The following is a 17,172-nucleotide window of genomic DNA, read 5'->3' as shown; positions in this document are numbered from 1 at the left end:
TTGGCCCAGGGCGCGATCCTGGAGTCCCGGGATCGAGTCCCACGTCGGGCTTCCGGTGCATGGAGCCTGCTTCTCCTTCCTCCTGTGTCTCTGCCTCTCTTTCTCTCTCTATGTCTATCATAAATAAATAAATAAATAAATCTTAAAAAAAAAATCTAAAAACATCTAATTAATTAATTAAAAATAGATTGTGTATCTTCTTAAAAGTATTCATCTCATTGTATTAGAGATAAATGTTATGGTATTATATTATAGTTGATTTTTAACTTAATCAAAAAGTTTTAGGGGTATCTGGATAGCTCAGTTGGTTAAGCAGCTGCCTTCAGTTCAGGTTGTGATCTCAGGGTCCTGGGATCGAGCCCCACATCAGACTCTGCTCAAAGGGGAGTTTGCTTTTCCCTCTGCCTCTTCTCCCACTAGCTCAGTTGCTAGTACATGTGCTCTCCCTCCCTCTCTCTCTCAAATAAATAAGTAAATAAATAAATCTTTTTAAATATTTGTTTGGGGCAGCCCTTATGGCTCAGCAGTTTGGCGCCGCCTTCAGCCCAGGGTATGATCCTGGAGATCTGGGATTGAGTCCCACGTCAGGCTCCCTGCATGGAGCCTGCTTCTTCTCCCTCTGCCTGTGTCTCTGCCACTCTCTCTCGCTGTGTCTGTAATGAATAAATAAATAAAATCTTTAAAAGAATAAAAAGAAATAAAAATTAAAAAAATAAAAAGGTTTGTTTGACAGATGTTTTGCTTAGTGTGCTGTCAGGTGTATTTCATTTTCTAATATGATTAATATTATTTGTACAAAAGTCTTAGAGCTTTTTAAAAGTATATATATGTTGCATCTTTTAAAATTCTATCCCTAGTTCCAGTTGATCCAAGCCTTATTATAGTGGTGCAAGCCAAAGAAGATGCTTATATTCCACGAACAGGAGTTCGAAGTCTACAAGAAATTTGGCCCGGCTGTGAAATCCGATATCTAGAAGGGGGTCATATTAGTGCTTATCTGTTTAAACAAGGACTCTTCAGGTAAGATGATTGGTCCAAACAGGTATCTATCTATTTATTTGCTCAGTTTTTGGAATTTTTTTGCCTCAAAAAATATAGATGATCAAGTATTTTTATTGTACGTTTAGTCTTTTTTCTCCTTGCCTCCCTCAGTTATCACATTGTGGTACTCTTTCCTATCCCATCCTTCTCTTCTCCTTTTTCTTTAAAGAATTAGGGAAGCAGCATATGATAGGCATATTTTATTTGTGTTTCTATCCTCTTCAAATATTAATATCCAGGTATTTTAGGATATAGGGAGGAACACCAGGGTTTTAAAACTTGCTTTGGTTCATCATGAGTTTTTCATTCCACTTTCTTCTCTCAGAATGGCATGAGCATCTGTAGAAAAATCCAGCACTGTTTTTTAGTAGCATGTGAATATTGAACCTTAAATGAGAAGTGAAATATTGGTTTTAATGCTAATAACCTTGTATGACTCTAGCACTTATTAGAAGTTATAAAAACTTATTCTATGACTCCATTTTTTTGATAGGCCATATTATTTCTACTTCTATTCAAATTTGATGGCAAAAGGTATCATTGAGCTATATTAATCATTAGTGATTAAATAAGTTCACATAAAGTACTTAAATTAGTGCCCTGTGCATGATGTGTTTCAAAACTGCCAGCTGCATAGCTATATAATAGAAGAATTGTGTGTACTATATGTTTGACATGTTTCACCTCTTTTTAATCCAAAAAATAATTCTTTGTATGTTGTCACTCATTTAGTTCAACTCTTAGATATCACCTTAAATGTCCAATTAAAATATTAAAACACTTTTTTTTTTTAGATTTTATTTATTTATTCGTGAGAGACCCAGAAAGAGAGTCAGAGACATAGGCAGAGGGAGAAGCAGGCTCCATGCAGGGAACCTATGTGGGACTCCATCCTGGGACTCCAGGATCACACCCTGGGCTGACAGCAGGCATTCAACTGCTGAGCCACCCAGGCATCCCATTAAAACACTTTTTGAAGGTAAAATTGGAAACTAAGGCTTTTGCTTTTAGTTCAGTTGCTAAGAACATGTGTTTTTCTGAAGAAAAAGCATCCTTATCATAATTTATAAAAAAGGTTGAATACTACATTATGAAAAGTTATGTGGGGCAGCCCAGGTGGCTCAGTGGTTTAGCGCCACCTTCAGCCCGGGGTGTGATCCTGGAGACCCGGGATCGAGTCCCACATTGGGCTCCCTGCACGGAGGCTGCCTGTGTCTCTGCCTCTCTCTCACTGTGTCTGTCATGAATAAATAAATTTTTAAAGAAGGAAAAAGAAAAGTTATGTGGCCAATTAATATTCAACAAGTTGGGGATCACTGGGTGGCTCAGCAGTTTAGCGCCTGCCTTCTGCCCAGGGCGTGACTCTGGAGACCCGGGATCAAGTCCCGCATTGGGCTCCTTGCATGGAGCCTCCTTCTCTCTCTGCCTGTCTCTGCCTCTCTCTCTCTCTCTCTCTCTCTCTGGGTCTCTCAATAAGTAAATAAAAACTTAAAAAAATATTCAACAAGTGACATACATATTTATATTGCATATATATTATATAAATACATAAATATTATATAAGTTCTAAGGCACAAAAAAAATGCTCCTGAATACACCATCAGCTGAAAGCACTTTTGAGGTTTTTTACCAGCAGTAAAGTTACATGGATCCAAACACCCACCCTTAGGTACCTGCCTCTTTCAGAGCTATTTGGAGATGAAGTTAGGTTGCAAGTCACAGGTAACTTTGGAAATAATTTACAGTAAAAGTACTATCTGAGCAAGTTGGGTGGCTCAGTTGGTTAAGTGTCTGCCATGATCCCAAACTCCTGGAATTGAGCCCTATGTTGGGTTCCTTGCTCAGCGAGGAGTCTGCTTCTCCTTCTGCCCCCTCTGCTTGTGGTCCCACACATACACTCTCTTTCTGTCAAATAAGTAAAATCTTTTTTGAAAAAAGTACTGTCTTCTTTCTATGCTCATTACCTATAGTTTTTCTTTCATATTTAATTTTAGACGAGCCATCTATGATGCATTTGAACGCTTCCTCCGTAAATATGCTAACTAATTGGATCACTATATGTAACCAGTATGGCCATCATGTTTCTTATAAAAGGAATTTCATCCTTTGATGATACGAAGAACAAGCGGACAGCACGATATCTAATTGCTATCAATTTAGTCTGGAACTCATTGTTATGATCAGTCAACAATGCTCTTTAAATACATTTGAATAATTGTAAACCAATATTTGGATAAAATAATGTTGAAGTATTTTGTTATTGTTTTTGTGGGAATCCCATATATGCAATATCTAGTCTGTTGTTACTATTTATGAAAACTATATTTTAATTGTGAATAATTTATTAATTAAATTTATTCATAGAAAACTTATTGGTTTTTAAAGAACTACTTAAACTAAGTGTATAATACATCAGCATGTATTCTATACCCTTATATGATAGTTCTACTATTGACTTGATTTGAGAACATGTTTTTTCTTATCTTCAACTTTAATTTCTGCCATGGAAATACTTAATGATGTATAAAATCAGTGTTAACTTTGAATTCTAAAAAATCCCAATTGCTTCATACTTAAGTGGTTTTAATATAAAACAAATGTGGGAATGCAGATAAGATGCATATGACTTGGCTGGACTTTAAAACTTTGCCAAATACTAGGTTAAAAAATGATGCCAAACATATTTCCCCTAAAGTTTTAATTCATGAAAAATGCAAATAAGGGAACACCTATCGCATTACTTGATACTGTGTCTTAACATTTCTTATATACCTACTCTGGGTTTGCTAAACATCTAACTTTAGGTAGATATATTTAACAGGTTTGGCTTTTTCATTTCAGAAATTAAAGGCCACATATGAAATTGACTTGTTCCATAGAACTTTACAGAAAAAGATACCATAACTACTAACTTTTTTAAGTGGGAGATTATATGGCTAGATTTGGTGCTTTCTTTTTATGTTAAACTTCTAAAGCTAAGATCTAAAATGTTTGAAAAAGGTAGAAAATATTTTTGGGAATTGTATCAAGGTTTGGAATAAATATATTTGAGTTTTATTTGTTTGAAATCTGTATTGTTTATGGATTATTTTGAAATATGTATTCCTGGTCTAGCAAGGAACCTTAAATTATAATGTGCCTTCATAGCCATTTAAAAGATTTTATTTATCACTTTAATGTCTCCATCATCTTTACTTTTAAAAACTATTTAAAAGTCACTAATGTGAAGTCATTGGTGGTATACAAAACTGTAAATTCTGTAAGCCTGCTTTGACATAGCAAACCAAATCAATTTGGTTACAGCCATTTGGTCTATCGTAATTTTATATCTTCAGACTAGAACCTTTACTTTTAACCGAAAGTATAAAATGTACGAAAATTCTTAAACAAAATACCCTTTAAAGATAAAGCAAAATGCGTTGTCAACTGAATTTCAAACATTTTCTTATTATATAGTGAGGCAATATGATTGAATTGCTTTCTGAATTACGCCTTAGTAAAACCAATATTTATTTTTCACCTAAATATTTCTTACTAAGCAATAATGTATTGTGATATATGACTTTCTATTAGTAAAAGAATGAAATTTCATCTCATTTTAATTAACTCTTAGGCATAACTAGTTTTTTTCCCAAATAAATGTGAAAGAGTATTTTAAAAATTTCATTTCTTAACCAGATGTTTTTAAGAATATTATGCATGCAACTTCCTAAATTGATTAAGGTACAAAATAACTTTTCTTACAGTTTTTTTATCCATTTATCCCAAAATAATGACTCAAGCTTTATATCTATATCTGTATCTATAGATATAGATAGAGATAGATACATTTTTTAAAATGCTGTCTGCCAATTTGAAAATTGGGTACATAAACTGCTAAAAAATCATTTAGGCCCGAGTTGCAAACTGGCAGTCAATACAAAGCAGTTTAGCCCACAGCTGTTTTATTCAGTATGCATAATATTTCAAAATTTGTTTGAATTTGAAAAGTCTTTCAACTGAGCATGCATTCCCTAGTTTGCCAGTCTCATAGACTCCCTTTTTTATCAGGCTACTTCACTACTTTGTGTTTCCATCTTAGCCCTGAACACACTTGAGTTTGAAACCCCAGTTTTAGATCTATGGTTAGAAAAGCCTCTGAATTTCATGACTCACTAATGTTGTAATCACTATTAATTATTTTAGCATACGCATTTTAGATTGTTATGAATGTAATTTTTAATGTGGTGCTCTCTCATAAAGATTATTGAACTAACACTGTTACTGAAAAAATTTTAAATCATTTCCAGATATTTTATACTTCACAATAAAAGTATATTTAAAAAGTTAATTATTTCATATATTCAAGAGGATTTTTTCTGAATACAGAATACTTGTGTCGCATTTGATTAATGTATTCAAACTTGAATTGTGTGTTCCTCCTTAGTTCTATTATACACCAAACAAGGTAAGACAGAAATAAGGGAGACCAGCAGAATAGTTAGTATTCCGTATCTGCAACAAGAGCCAGATTTCCCCCCACCAAAATACATGTGATCCCAGGGAAACCAGCATTCTGATAGATCATACTTATATGAATGTTGTATAATTAGACATAATTCTTGGATATATTTAGATTTATGCTAGTAAATGTACACGCAATTAAAATCTAGAGATAACTGTAAGACTGAGAAGTGAGGATGCTGGGCAGAGGCTGCTATAGAAACTGGGTTTGGAAATAGATTTTGGCGGATGAAACAAAGGGAATAGAGGTACATTTGGATCATTTTGCAGGAGTAGACTAGCTTAATTCTAGGAATATTCTTATAGAGAGAATCCTAGGAAATCAATGATTTCATGAAGGACTTTGAAAACAGTTTAGAAAATTTGGGAACAAAACCCAGAAAGATTTTCCTTAGAACCAAGAGAGTGGGGATCCCTGGGTGGCTCAGCGGTTTAGCGCCTGCCTTCGGCCCAGGGCGTGATCCTGGAGACCAGGGATCGAGTCCCACGTTGGGCTCCCCGCATGGAGCCTGCTTCTCCCTCTGCCTGTGTCTCTGCCTCTCTTTCTCTCTCTCTGTGTCTCTCAGGAATAAATAAAATCTTAAAAAAAAAAAAAAAAAAAAAAAGAACCAAGAGAGCTAATGTGCAGATTCACCAGATTGTGTTAATGGAAAGAAAATGTAAACTTAGCACAAAAAGTCTATTCTGTGTATAAACCTGTGACTAACTGAGGTATAGCTGTTTTTCCTATATAATGTACTAGATAATTCCATAGAAATAAAGTTGTATCCTGCCCTTTGCTATTGAAAGTGTGGTCAGTAGATTGGCAGCATCCTTGGGAGCTTGTTAAAAATGTAGAATCTCAAGCACCACCCCAACGTTACTGAGTCAGAATCTGCATTTGCATAAGAAGGTTCAAATACACATTAAATTTTCAAAAACAGCTAATTAGAGTCTGGTACTCAGATTTTAGATGCATTGATATCACCTGGAACTTTGTTAAAACACAGATTTCCAGACCCCACTACCCTGAGTTTCTGATTCAGTAAGTGGGGCAGGGCTCGAGAAATTTGTATTCTAACGAGTTTCCTAGGATGCTGATGTGATCTGTCCAAGGGTTACACTTTAAGAAACAAAGGGCCGTGGCTCTAATTGGCTCTCAGGCCTGGAACATATTAGAATTACCTGGGGAGTTTTAAAAGCAGATGAGTGAGTGTCCTTACCTATGCTGGATCTCTCTTACCCCAGAGATTCAGATTCAATTGGCTTGCAGTTGGTATTTTTAAGGCTCCCTAGGTGATCCTAATGTGCAGCCAGGTTTAAGAACCGTGTGCTTTAAAGGTCTCCAAGGAAGAGGAATAGCTGTTGAAAGAATGTAAAGTCAGTAAATCAACATAGATTTTGGAAAGGAATTCCTGATAATTATGGGTGTTCTTTGCACCTCAGAAGTATTAAAGTAGCCAAGAGGGCCTGTGTTCCTTTTGCTTCTGCTATTTTGTTATGGGTAGATGTGTTAGTGAGTAGGATGAGCTGGGGGTGGATTTGGGCACTTTCGTGCAGCAGAGCTTCTTTAAATCTTAAACTTTAACTCATCTTGGCAACTTAAAGCAGAGACAAGTATAAGCTCAGAAATGCTAACCTCTTTCCTTTATTTTCTTTAACCATAAAGATTACACCTTCCCTTCTTAACCTTATGAAATTACTTTTAAAAACGCAGATATGATGCTCTTTGAAAAGCTAAAGCATGTCTTTAGAAATCATTCATTTCCAGAGCAGTTATTCCTGGACTTTTCCATCCATCTCAGTCAACAAAATAGTTGCCTGTATTAGTGTATGTTTTAGAGACACTTGTTACCAACTCACACCTTTGATCCATTTCCCTTGCCCTGTAGATGACATCGGACTTTAAGACCTTATACTTAGGCAGAAGACAATTACTGATCCTGCCCTGAGTTTTTACAAATTTCAACTCTAAACCAGTACTCAACAGCTTCACCTGCTGAGCATTCTTTACTTTTTTTTTTTTTTTTAAGATTTTATTTATTCATGCCAGACACAGAGAGAGGCAGAGACATAGGAAAAGGGAGAAGCAGGCTCCCCGTAAGAAGCTTGATGCAGGACACGATCCCAGGACCCCAGGATCATGACTTGAGCAGAAGGCAGATACTCAACCATGAGCATTCTTTCCTCAAGTCACAATGATGTAGGGAAGATGTCAAGGTTGGAAGCTGATGGCCAAGAAAGAATTCTTGAAACGTCGTTGGTACAAAAAGGTGGTTTTATTAGGGCAGGGGGACAAGACCTGATAGAGCAGAAAGAGCTGCACGGGGGTCATGAGGAGTGGCCCATTGAAAGTTGGGAGCAGGAAGGGAAGCCTCCCAGGTATTTTGGAAACAAGGTTTCCAGGATCTTGAGGAGGCCAGCTATTGTCAGGAAAGGTCCTGTATTACTGGCTAGTAAAAACTCAGTCATGAGCCCCTTCAGATGTATATTGGTGGGTCATGCTTGAGGGATGACTGCCAACACATATCTTGGGGGTGGTGGTGGTGGGGGGGGCGGGTAGAGATAAAGGAAGTTTCCAAAGGAAGATTTATTTATTTATTTATTTCCCAAAGGAATTTTTTTTCCAAAGAAATTTTTATATGTTAAAGTAGACTTACAGGATCCTGGGGGTCGGGCTAAGATTGCCTTTTGTCCTTAGCAAAGTATCAACCTTGAAGCAGTTAAGCCCCTAGAGGAATGTCACTCTGCCTGTTTCAAGGACTTGTCAACGGGCAGTAGATGGTAAGGAAATTTAATAATTTTACTGCCTTTGTTTCCCACATCAACAACTCCTCAACAAAGCAACTGGCTAATTGAGAGACAATGATAATATGGAATGCAAATTTATTTTTTACTTGGAACTATAAATACATTTGCACATTTATTACTTCACTGGCTTCTTTCTAGATGTTATTTTATACCAACGTCGTCTTAGATTACAAAGTAGAAGAAAATAAATTGGTAATCTGAGAGATGTACTGGGAAGCCCTTTTGAGTAATAAAATCTACTTTGAGAAGATACAGGGTTGTGTTCACTTGCAGAATTGTACCATCAGGACTATCTGGGGTTTGCTCATATTTCTGCTTTAGGGTCATGTCTTTAAATCACTCTTTTGTATCTCAAAAATGAATAAAGATTCTGGGGGCTAGGCTAGTAATTTTCTTCTGTGTCATGACACTTACCAGGTCTTTAGGTTTTCAAATTAGAACTTAGGCAATCATGTCTCTCGTTGAACTGAATTCATCAGAATAGAGGAGGAAAAGATTAACCAAATGCATATTTTTTTAAAAGATTTTATTTATTTATTCATGAGAAACAGAGAGAAAGGCAGAGAGACATTGGCAGAGGGAGAAGCAGGCTCCTTGCAGGGAGCCCGATGCGGGACTCGATCCCGGGAATCCAGGATCACACCCTGGGCCAAAGGTGGGTGCTAAACCGCTGAGCCACCCAGGGATCCCCATATTTCCCAAATTTTTTAACCACCCTACATAAACTGATTTTTGTTTTTAAATAGGCTCCACACCGAGCATGGAGCCCAACTCAGGCCTTGAACTCACAACCGTGAGGATCAAGACCTGACCTGAGCCAAGATCAGGAGTCCGACATCAACCAACTGAACTACCTAAGCTGATTTTTAAATATTTCTTTTAAATTGATGGAAAAGTCTTACTCTTCTCAGTTCTACCACTGGATACAACATCCCTATGAGTTTTGAGCATCCCAATGTGTTCTTCATCCTAACTTTTACTGGAACCCACGTCAGTCCTAACACTTGCCAGCTCCTAAATAAATTCCTCAATTTCTTTAACCCTCATTAATTACAATTTTTAGAACAGAGATGTACACCAGAGAGCTATGTTTTATCTTCTAAGCTTAACTTTGCTGACTTAACTTCCATCAATCTTAATTCAGTAACCTCTAAAGTCAACTTAGAGGTATCTGAGAACTCAAAATATCCAAAATCGAACTCATTATCCCTGTCACCTGTAAGGAATTTCCTAAGCTTCTCCCAATCCATTCTTATTTATTCATATAGATTTTGGTAGCCACCACCTATCCAGTTACTCAAACAAAAAGGAACATCCTTGACCCTTATACTCTCCTCTCATACCGACTCAGTTCCCAGGCTTGTTATTTCCCAAACACGTCAATAGTCTTCTGCTCCTTTCCAAACCCATTACACAGTCTTAGCTCAAGATTTCGTTATCTTTTCTCAGAACGACTGCAATATCCTCTTTGAAAACAATTGCTTAAAAGTTCACAGTGTAAGGGGCACCTGGGTGGCTGAGTCAGTTAGGTGTCCAATACTTTTTTTTTTTTTTTAAGATTTTATTTATTTATTCATGAGAGACACAGAAGGAGAGAGAGACAGAGACACAGGCAGAGGGAGAAGCAGGCTCCATGCAGGGAGCCTGACATGGGACTCGATCCTGAATCTCCAGGATCATGCCCTGGGCTGAAGGCAGCGCTAAACCGCTGAGCCACCTGGGCTGTCCTCAAATGAGTGTATAATATTTATATTACTATGACTAAGTAAAAATTGTTCACGGCTGAGCTAAGCATATTCTATTAAATTACACTTTGTTTTCCTGTAGTGAATTGCTTTGCTTCCTTTCCTATGTACTTAAAACTTTACTTTTTTCCAAATTCTGTAGAGAGATCAGCCAAGCAACATAACAATGATTTTGCCAGATTTTTTAATAATATGTAAGTTTGACTTTTAACCCTGGTGACCTACCTTGCCTAATTCTCTCCAGCCTACTTTCCTCTAATACTACTATTTCTTCTCTTGTGTTGAATCTCTGGTTTTCTGGTTCCTCTGATTTCCTTTCTCTTGGTTTTCTTCCCAGTTTGGAAGCAGGACATCCTCTGAAAGCTTCCTCAGAAAGGAGTAATAGGAGGTTTTGAAGCTTGTATATCTGAAAGTTCTTCTCTTCTCACTTTTATCCCCACAGTTTTTATTTAATTTCTAGTTTGTTAAAATACAGTACAATATTGGTTTCAGGAATAGAATTCAGTGGTTCATCACTTACATACAAGTGCCCTTCTAATACCCATCACCTATCTAGCCCATTTCCCACCTACCTCCTTCCAACAACTGTTTATTTTTTATCATTAGGAATCTCTTAAGGGGGCAGCCCCGGTGGCACAGCGGTTTAGCGCCGCCTGCAGCCCAGAGCTGATCCTGGAGACCCTGGATCGAGTCCCACGTCGGGCTCTCTGCATGGGGCCTGCTTCTCCCTCTGCCTGTGTCTCTGCCTCTATCTCTCTGTGTGTCTCTATGAATGAATAAATAAAATCTTAAAAAACAAATAAACGTTAAAAAAAAAAGGAGTCTCTTATGGTTTCTTTCTCTCCCTCATTCCCATATGTTCAGCTGTTTTGTTTCTTAAATTCCACATGAGTGAAATCATATGGTATTTCTTTCTCTGACTTAGTTCACTTAGCATAATGCCCTCTAGCTCCATCCATGTCATTGCAACCGGCAAGATTTCTTTCTTTTTGATAGCTGAATAATATTCCATTGCATATACATACCACATCTTCTTTATTTATTCATCAGTTGATGAACATTTGAGCTTTTTCCAGTTTGGCTATTGTTGATAATGCTATAAATATTGGGGTGCATGTACCCCTTCGAATGAGTATCTTTGTATCCTTTGGGTAAATATCTAGTAGTGCAATTGCTGGATCATAGGGTAGTTCTATTTTTAATATTTTGAGGAACCTCCCTATTGTTTCCAGAGTGGCTGCACCAGTTTGCATTCCCATCAACAGTGCAAGAGGGTTCCCCTTTCTCTGCATTCTTGTCAACACCCGTTGTTTGGCTTGTTAATTTTAGTGATTCTAACATATATGAGGTAGTATCTCATTATGGTTTTGATTGTATTTCCCTGATGATGAATGATCAGCATCTTTTCAAGTGTCTGTTAGCCATTTAGATGTCTTTATTTATTTATTTATTTATTTATTTATTTATTTATTCATTCATTCATTCATTCATGAGAGACACACAGAGAGAGAGAGAGAGGCACAGACGCAGGCAGAGGGAGAAGCAGGCTCTATGCAGGGAGCCCAACGGACTCGATCCTGGGTCTCCAGGGTCACACCCTGGGGTGAAGGTGGCACTAAACTGCTGAGCCACCCGGGCTACCCTAGATGTCTTCTTTAGAAAAATGTCTATTCATGTCTTCTGCTCATTTCTTAACTGGATTAGTTGTTTTATGGATATTGAGTTTGATAAGTTCTTTATAGATTTTGGATACTAACCCTTTATTAGGTATCTCATTTGAAATATCTTCTTGAGAAATTTATATAGAGGAAAAAAAAAAGGCCAGGTTGTAAAGATAGCAAGCAACTGCAAGCTTCTCTTTGGGAAACCGTACAAGAAAGACCAGCATAATTAGATGGGGAAATGATTTAAAATTAAATTTTCCCGATGTTTATAGCAGCAATGTCCACAATAGCCAAACTGTGGAAGGAGCCTTGGTGTCCATCAAAAGATGAATGGATAAAGAAGATGTGGTTTATGTATACAATGGAATATTACTCAGCTATTAGAAATGACAAATACCCACCATTTGCTTCGACGTGGATGGAACTGGAGGGTATGATGCTGAGTGAAATGAGTCAATCGGAGAAGGACAAACATTATATGGTCTCATTCATTTGGGGAATATAAATAATAGTGAAAGGGGATAGAAGGGAAGGGAGAAGAAATGTGTGGGAAATATCAGAAAGGGAGACAGAACATGAAGACTCCTAACTCTGGGAAACAAACTAGGGGTGGTGGAAGGGGAGGTGGGTGGGGGGTGGGGGTGAATGGGTGACGGGCACTGAGGGGGGCACTTGACGGGATGAGGCCTGGGTGTTATTCTGTATGTTGGCAAATTGAACACCAATAAAAAAATAAATTTATTATTAAAAAAATAAATAAATTCTGTGGGCAGCCCTGGTGGCTCAGCAGTTTAGCACCGCCTTCAGCCCAGGGTGGGATCCTGGAGACCCAGGATCGAGTCCCATGTCAGGCTCCCTGCGTGGAGCCTGCTTCTCCCTCTGCCTGTGTCTCTGCCTCTCTTTATGTCTCTGATAAATAAATAAAATCTTTAAAAAAATTAAATTAAATTTTGTTTGATAGTAGACATTAATGTTTGTCTATATATTTATGGGACTGATCCAGGAGAGAAGCAACTATTGATTCAGGAAAGGGTAACAGAACAAATTCCTTGAATAAGAAAGAAATATTTCAAAGCTAACTGTAAAACCAAAAGATTTCATAATTGGCTATCCTTAATTTTTCTGATTGATAACCTTGTGTTGTTTTGAACATTGTTAAACAAGAAAATAGGAGTATTTTTATTATTTTATGATTGAATTTTCAGTCTTGGAATAATATTTTTAAATTAGGCATTAAATGTTCTAGGTAGTCTATCTTTTTAAGACATAGATATTAGCATAATACGCAGCCTTCTATGAAATATATATTATTCCAAGTGTCCAGTTAAAGTATACTATTATCCTATATTTCATAGTAAATACCCATGCTTTTACTGAGGTTTTTATTTTTATTTTTTTTAAGATTCTATTTATTTATTCATTCATTATTCATGAGACACACACACACACACACACACACACACACACACACACACACAGAGGCAGAGAGAGACACAGGCAGAGGGAGAAGCAGGCTCCACGCAGGGAACCCGACGTGGGACTTGATCCCAGGTCTCCAGGATCACACCCTGGGCTGAAGGCAGCGCTAAACCGCTGAGCCCCCCGGGGTGCCCAAAGACATGAGTATTTAATTAAACAAAACAAAACAAAACAAAACAAAACCTCAGTAAAGGGGCAGGCCGAGGGGCTCAGTGGTTGCAACCTTGACAACACCTGTTGTTTTTTGTATTGGTGATTTTAGCTACTCTGAGAGGTGTAAAGTGATATTTCAGTGTAGTTTTGTTTTATATTTCCCTGACGATCAGGGATTTTGAGCATCTTTTCAAGTGTCTGTTGGCCATTTGTACGTCTTTGAAAAAATGTCTTCAGCCCATTTTTAAATTGGATTATTCTTTTTTTAAAGATTTTATTTATTTATTCATGAGAGATACAGAGAGAGAGGCAGAGATACAGGCAGGGGGAGAAGCAGACTCCTCACAGGGAGCTCAATGCAGGACTCGATTTCTAGACCAAGGATCGTGCCCTGAGCCAAAGGCAGACATCAAACACTGAGCCACCCAGGCATCCCGGATTATTCATTTTTTGAGTGTTGAGTTTGATAAATTCTTTTTTTTTAAAGATTTTATTTATTTATTCATGAGAAACAGAGAAAGAGACACAGGCACAGGCAGAGGGAGAAGCAGGCCCCATGCATGGAGCCTGATGTGGGAACTCGATCCCCTGGGCTGAAGATGGCACGAAACCGCTGAGCCACCCAGGCTGCCCGAGTTTGATAAATTCTTTATAGATTTTTGGATACTAACCCTTTATTGGATATGACATTTTCAACTATCTTCTCCCATTCTGTATATTGCCTTTTAGTTTTGTTGATTGATTGCTTTGCTTTGCAGAAGCTTATCATTTTGAATAAGTCCTTACAGAATATTTTTGCTTTTGCTTCCCTTGCCTCTAAGACATATCTATAAAAATGTTACTACAGCTGATGTCAAAGAGGTCTTCTAGGATACTTATGGTTTCAAGTCTCACATTTAGGTCTTTCATCCGTTTTGAATTTATTGTTGTGTATGGTGCAAGAAATGGTTCAGTTTCATTCTTTTGCATGTTGCTGTCCTGTTTTCCCAACACCATTTGTTGAAGAGACAGTGTTTTTCCCATTGGATATTCTTTTCTGCTTTGTGGAAGATTAATTGACTATACAGTTGTGGGTTCATTTCTGGGTTTTCTATTCTGTTTTATTGATCCATGTGTCTATTTTTGTGCCAGTACCATACTGTTTTGATTGCTACAGCTTTGTAATATAACAGAAGTCCAGAACTGTGATGCCTCCAGGTTTTTCTTTTAGATACCATATATTTACTATGAACATCATTCATTCTCATGAAACTCCAAGTGCTGCAACACAAATAGACTGGAGTTAATTCTGTTGTAAAGTGTAATTTTGTAATTAAAATGTTTTGTGAGTTATTAAAATGATAGTAGACAAAATTAGTATGGTTTTGAATGATCAACAGCAGCCACTTGTCAAAAAAAATTTTTAAGTGGGTTCCATGCATAATATGAGGCTTGAACTCAGGATCATGAGATCAAGAGTTGCATGCTCTGCTGACTGAGCCAGCCAGGCACCCCACCTTTTGCCAATGGCTAAATGATCCAGCTGCTGCAGAAGAGCTATATCATGATCTGCATACTCCCGTGATCAGAGAAGTTATATTCTGTAAGCAGTAATAAAGAAGAGCAATGGCACCAAGAGAACAAAGTTTTCTTACTTAAAATGTTTTGATGCTAAAAAAAAACTTATCTGGTACTTCCATATGGATGTGAGTATATATGAGTTCACCTCACAAAAAAAATCAGGTCAGAGCTTAGATATTCAAAACCACTTAATAGGGACTAGAAATCTTCAGCTTTTTAACAGTAGTTTTACCTTTACATAGATATATAAATATATCAAAGAGTTATTAATTGAAATCATATACAGTATGGTAAAATGGATAAACAAATAAGCATAAAAAGGATGCCTGGGAGGGGCTCAGAGGTTGAGTGTCTGCCTTTGGCTTAGAGTGTGATACCAGTGTCTGGGATCTAGTCCCACATCAGCCTCCTTGCAGAAAGCCTGCTTCTCTGTCTCTCTCATGAATAAGTAAATTTAAAAAAATCTTAAAAAAAATATGCATAGAAAAAAAACTGAAAGGCTATAGAATGATTATCAGGGGAGTGGGAATAGATAGAACAACAAATCAAACTTATCAATAAATGACCTTATTGCTAAAAAGTTTTGCCATAGCATGTGTTATTTCAAATAAACACTAAAAAAAAAAAAAAAAAAAAAAAAAAAAACCCAAATGCTGTCATTTTTGTTTTCTTTGAGTTTAATGGTATATGGTAAATTTCTATGAGTGGATGACTAGCCCAAAATATCTAAATATTTCTTCAGTGCCAAATCTTTTGCCAAACTCGAAAATATACTTTAAATGTTGCAGATGTAACACACCTTCAAGTATTTATTTCAGCATACAGTCTGGAATTCTGATAAACATTTCTCCTATAAAAAGGTGGCAAAGCTTTTTCCACAATATAGCTCATCTGCCCTGTTTTCAGCCACCTGTCTTCTAAATCAAGTAAAACTCAGATGTATTGGAAAGTGAATAAAATAGAGAAATAAACTGATGAATTAGTTTTTAAAAAGCTTCCCTAAAACCAGGACAACCAATCTAATATTTTAAGGTAAAAAAAGCAAGTTGCAGAATTGGTTGCATAGCAGTATATGAAAATAAGAAAAACTTTAGCAAAAAGATACATATTTACAAAGCAGAATGTTATGACCCTGAGAATGTTCTTTGTACCCCCAAGGAATTGAAAGAATTTTTAGGCTGGTAAAGGATTTTGATAATAAAGTAATCCTGAACTATGTGAAGTGGACAGCTTATTAGTTAAAGAACAAATTCTAATAATCAGTAAATAAAATACTTGTAGAAATAAGCAACAGAAAACAAAAGTAATGATGGCTGTAATTGCACAAGTAAAAAAATATATATATAGGGATGAAGACTCACATTTTTTTTGATAACAGTTTTAGTGTGAATTAATCCAGTAAATATTAGAGTTCATGAAATAACTAATCAACATAAAATGAAAGCAAACACAGCTAAAGGGATATTGATTAAAAATTTATGAATTTATAAAAATTTGACAAGCTTTATTTAGAACTGCAAATGTGACCTGGGAAAATGAGTCAAAATAAAGATCTTCAAAGAAAATTCACAGTATAAAATTAAGAGGGACAAGAATTGATCAAAACAAATTATTTTAGTTAAAAAACTAATATGAAAATGAAATTGGCTTAAATGCATTATAGAAAAATTTATCACAGAATTAGATTTTTTCTAGTGGAATTTGCTCCCAAAAATAAGTGTGGGATGCCTGGGCAGCTCAGTGGTTGAGCATCTGCCTTTGGCTCAGGGCATGGTCCTGGGTCCTGGGATTGAGTCCCACATCTGGCTACCCTCGGGTAACCTGCTTCTCCCTCTGCCTGTGTCTGCCTCTCTATCTGTGTCTCTCATGAATAAATTAAAAAAAAAAAAAAAAGGTTTTTTCAGGTAGTGTGGGTGAGGATGGGCTGGAGAGATGTGGAGATGGGGGGATTAAGTATGATTTAATGCGTTTTAAATAGCTCGTTCTCTCTGGCTGCATAAGAACAACTAACGCAACTAACCCCCTACAAGGGGGCCATGCAAGGGACTCAACTATAAGCCTATCAAAGTGGTCCAGATGATAGCTAAAATTATGATGTTAGTGGATATGGAGAAATTTGGATGGATTCCGGAGACATTCTGATGATGGATTGGTAATGGATTGGAATGGGGGACACGTAAGTGGAGCTTTTCAAAGAGAGGGCCCTGGAAGACCAGTGTGAGGGGGTGGATCTAGAA

General features: G+C 36.9%; 2 protein-coding genes across 10 annotated transcripts in view; one reads left to right on the top strand and one right to left on the bottom strand.

The window, feature by feature from the left end:
- ABHD18 (abhydrolase domain containing 18) overlaps positions 1–5,371 on the top strand; it is a 46,253-nt gene extending 40,882 nt beyond the window's left edge. For all 8 annotated transcript variants that reach the window (XM_038564690.1, XM_038564688.1, XM_038564689.1 and 5 more), the window contains 2 exons: positions 858–1,020; positions 3,036–5,371. In XM_038564690.1, coding sequence (XP_038420618.1) covers positions 858–1,020; positions 3,036–3,087 — 215 coding nt within the window. In that variant the 3' untranslated portion in view covers positions 3,088–5,371. The remainder of the gene's footprint in view (positions 1–857; positions 1,021–3,035) is intronic.
- MFSD8 (major facilitator superfamily domain containing 8) overlaps positions 1–17,172 on the bottom strand; it is a 125,449-nt gene that overhangs the window by 89,588 nt on the left and 18,689 nt on the right. Inside the window, exon 2 of one of the 2 annotated variants that reach the window (XM_038564681.1) lies at positions 6,747–6,885. The exons of the other annotated variant lie outside the window; for it this stretch is intronic. The gene's annotated coding sequence lies outside the window, so the exon portion shown is untranslated. The remainder of the gene's footprint in view (positions 1–6,746; positions 6,886–17,172) is intronic. 2 annotated transcript variants of the gene reach the window in all.

The sequence above is a fragment of the Canis lupus genome, chromosome 19 (assembly GCF_011100685.1).
Source record: "Canis lupus familiaris isolate Mischka breed German Shepherd chromosome 19, alternate assembly UU_Cfam_GSD_1.0, whole genome shotgun sequence".
Taxonomy (NCBI): Eukaryota; Metazoa; Chordata; class Mammalia; order Carnivora; family Canidae; genus Canis; species Canis lupus.
Note: the sequence above shows the minus strand (reverse complement) of the source record. Positions and strands in the feature narration are given on the sequence as shown.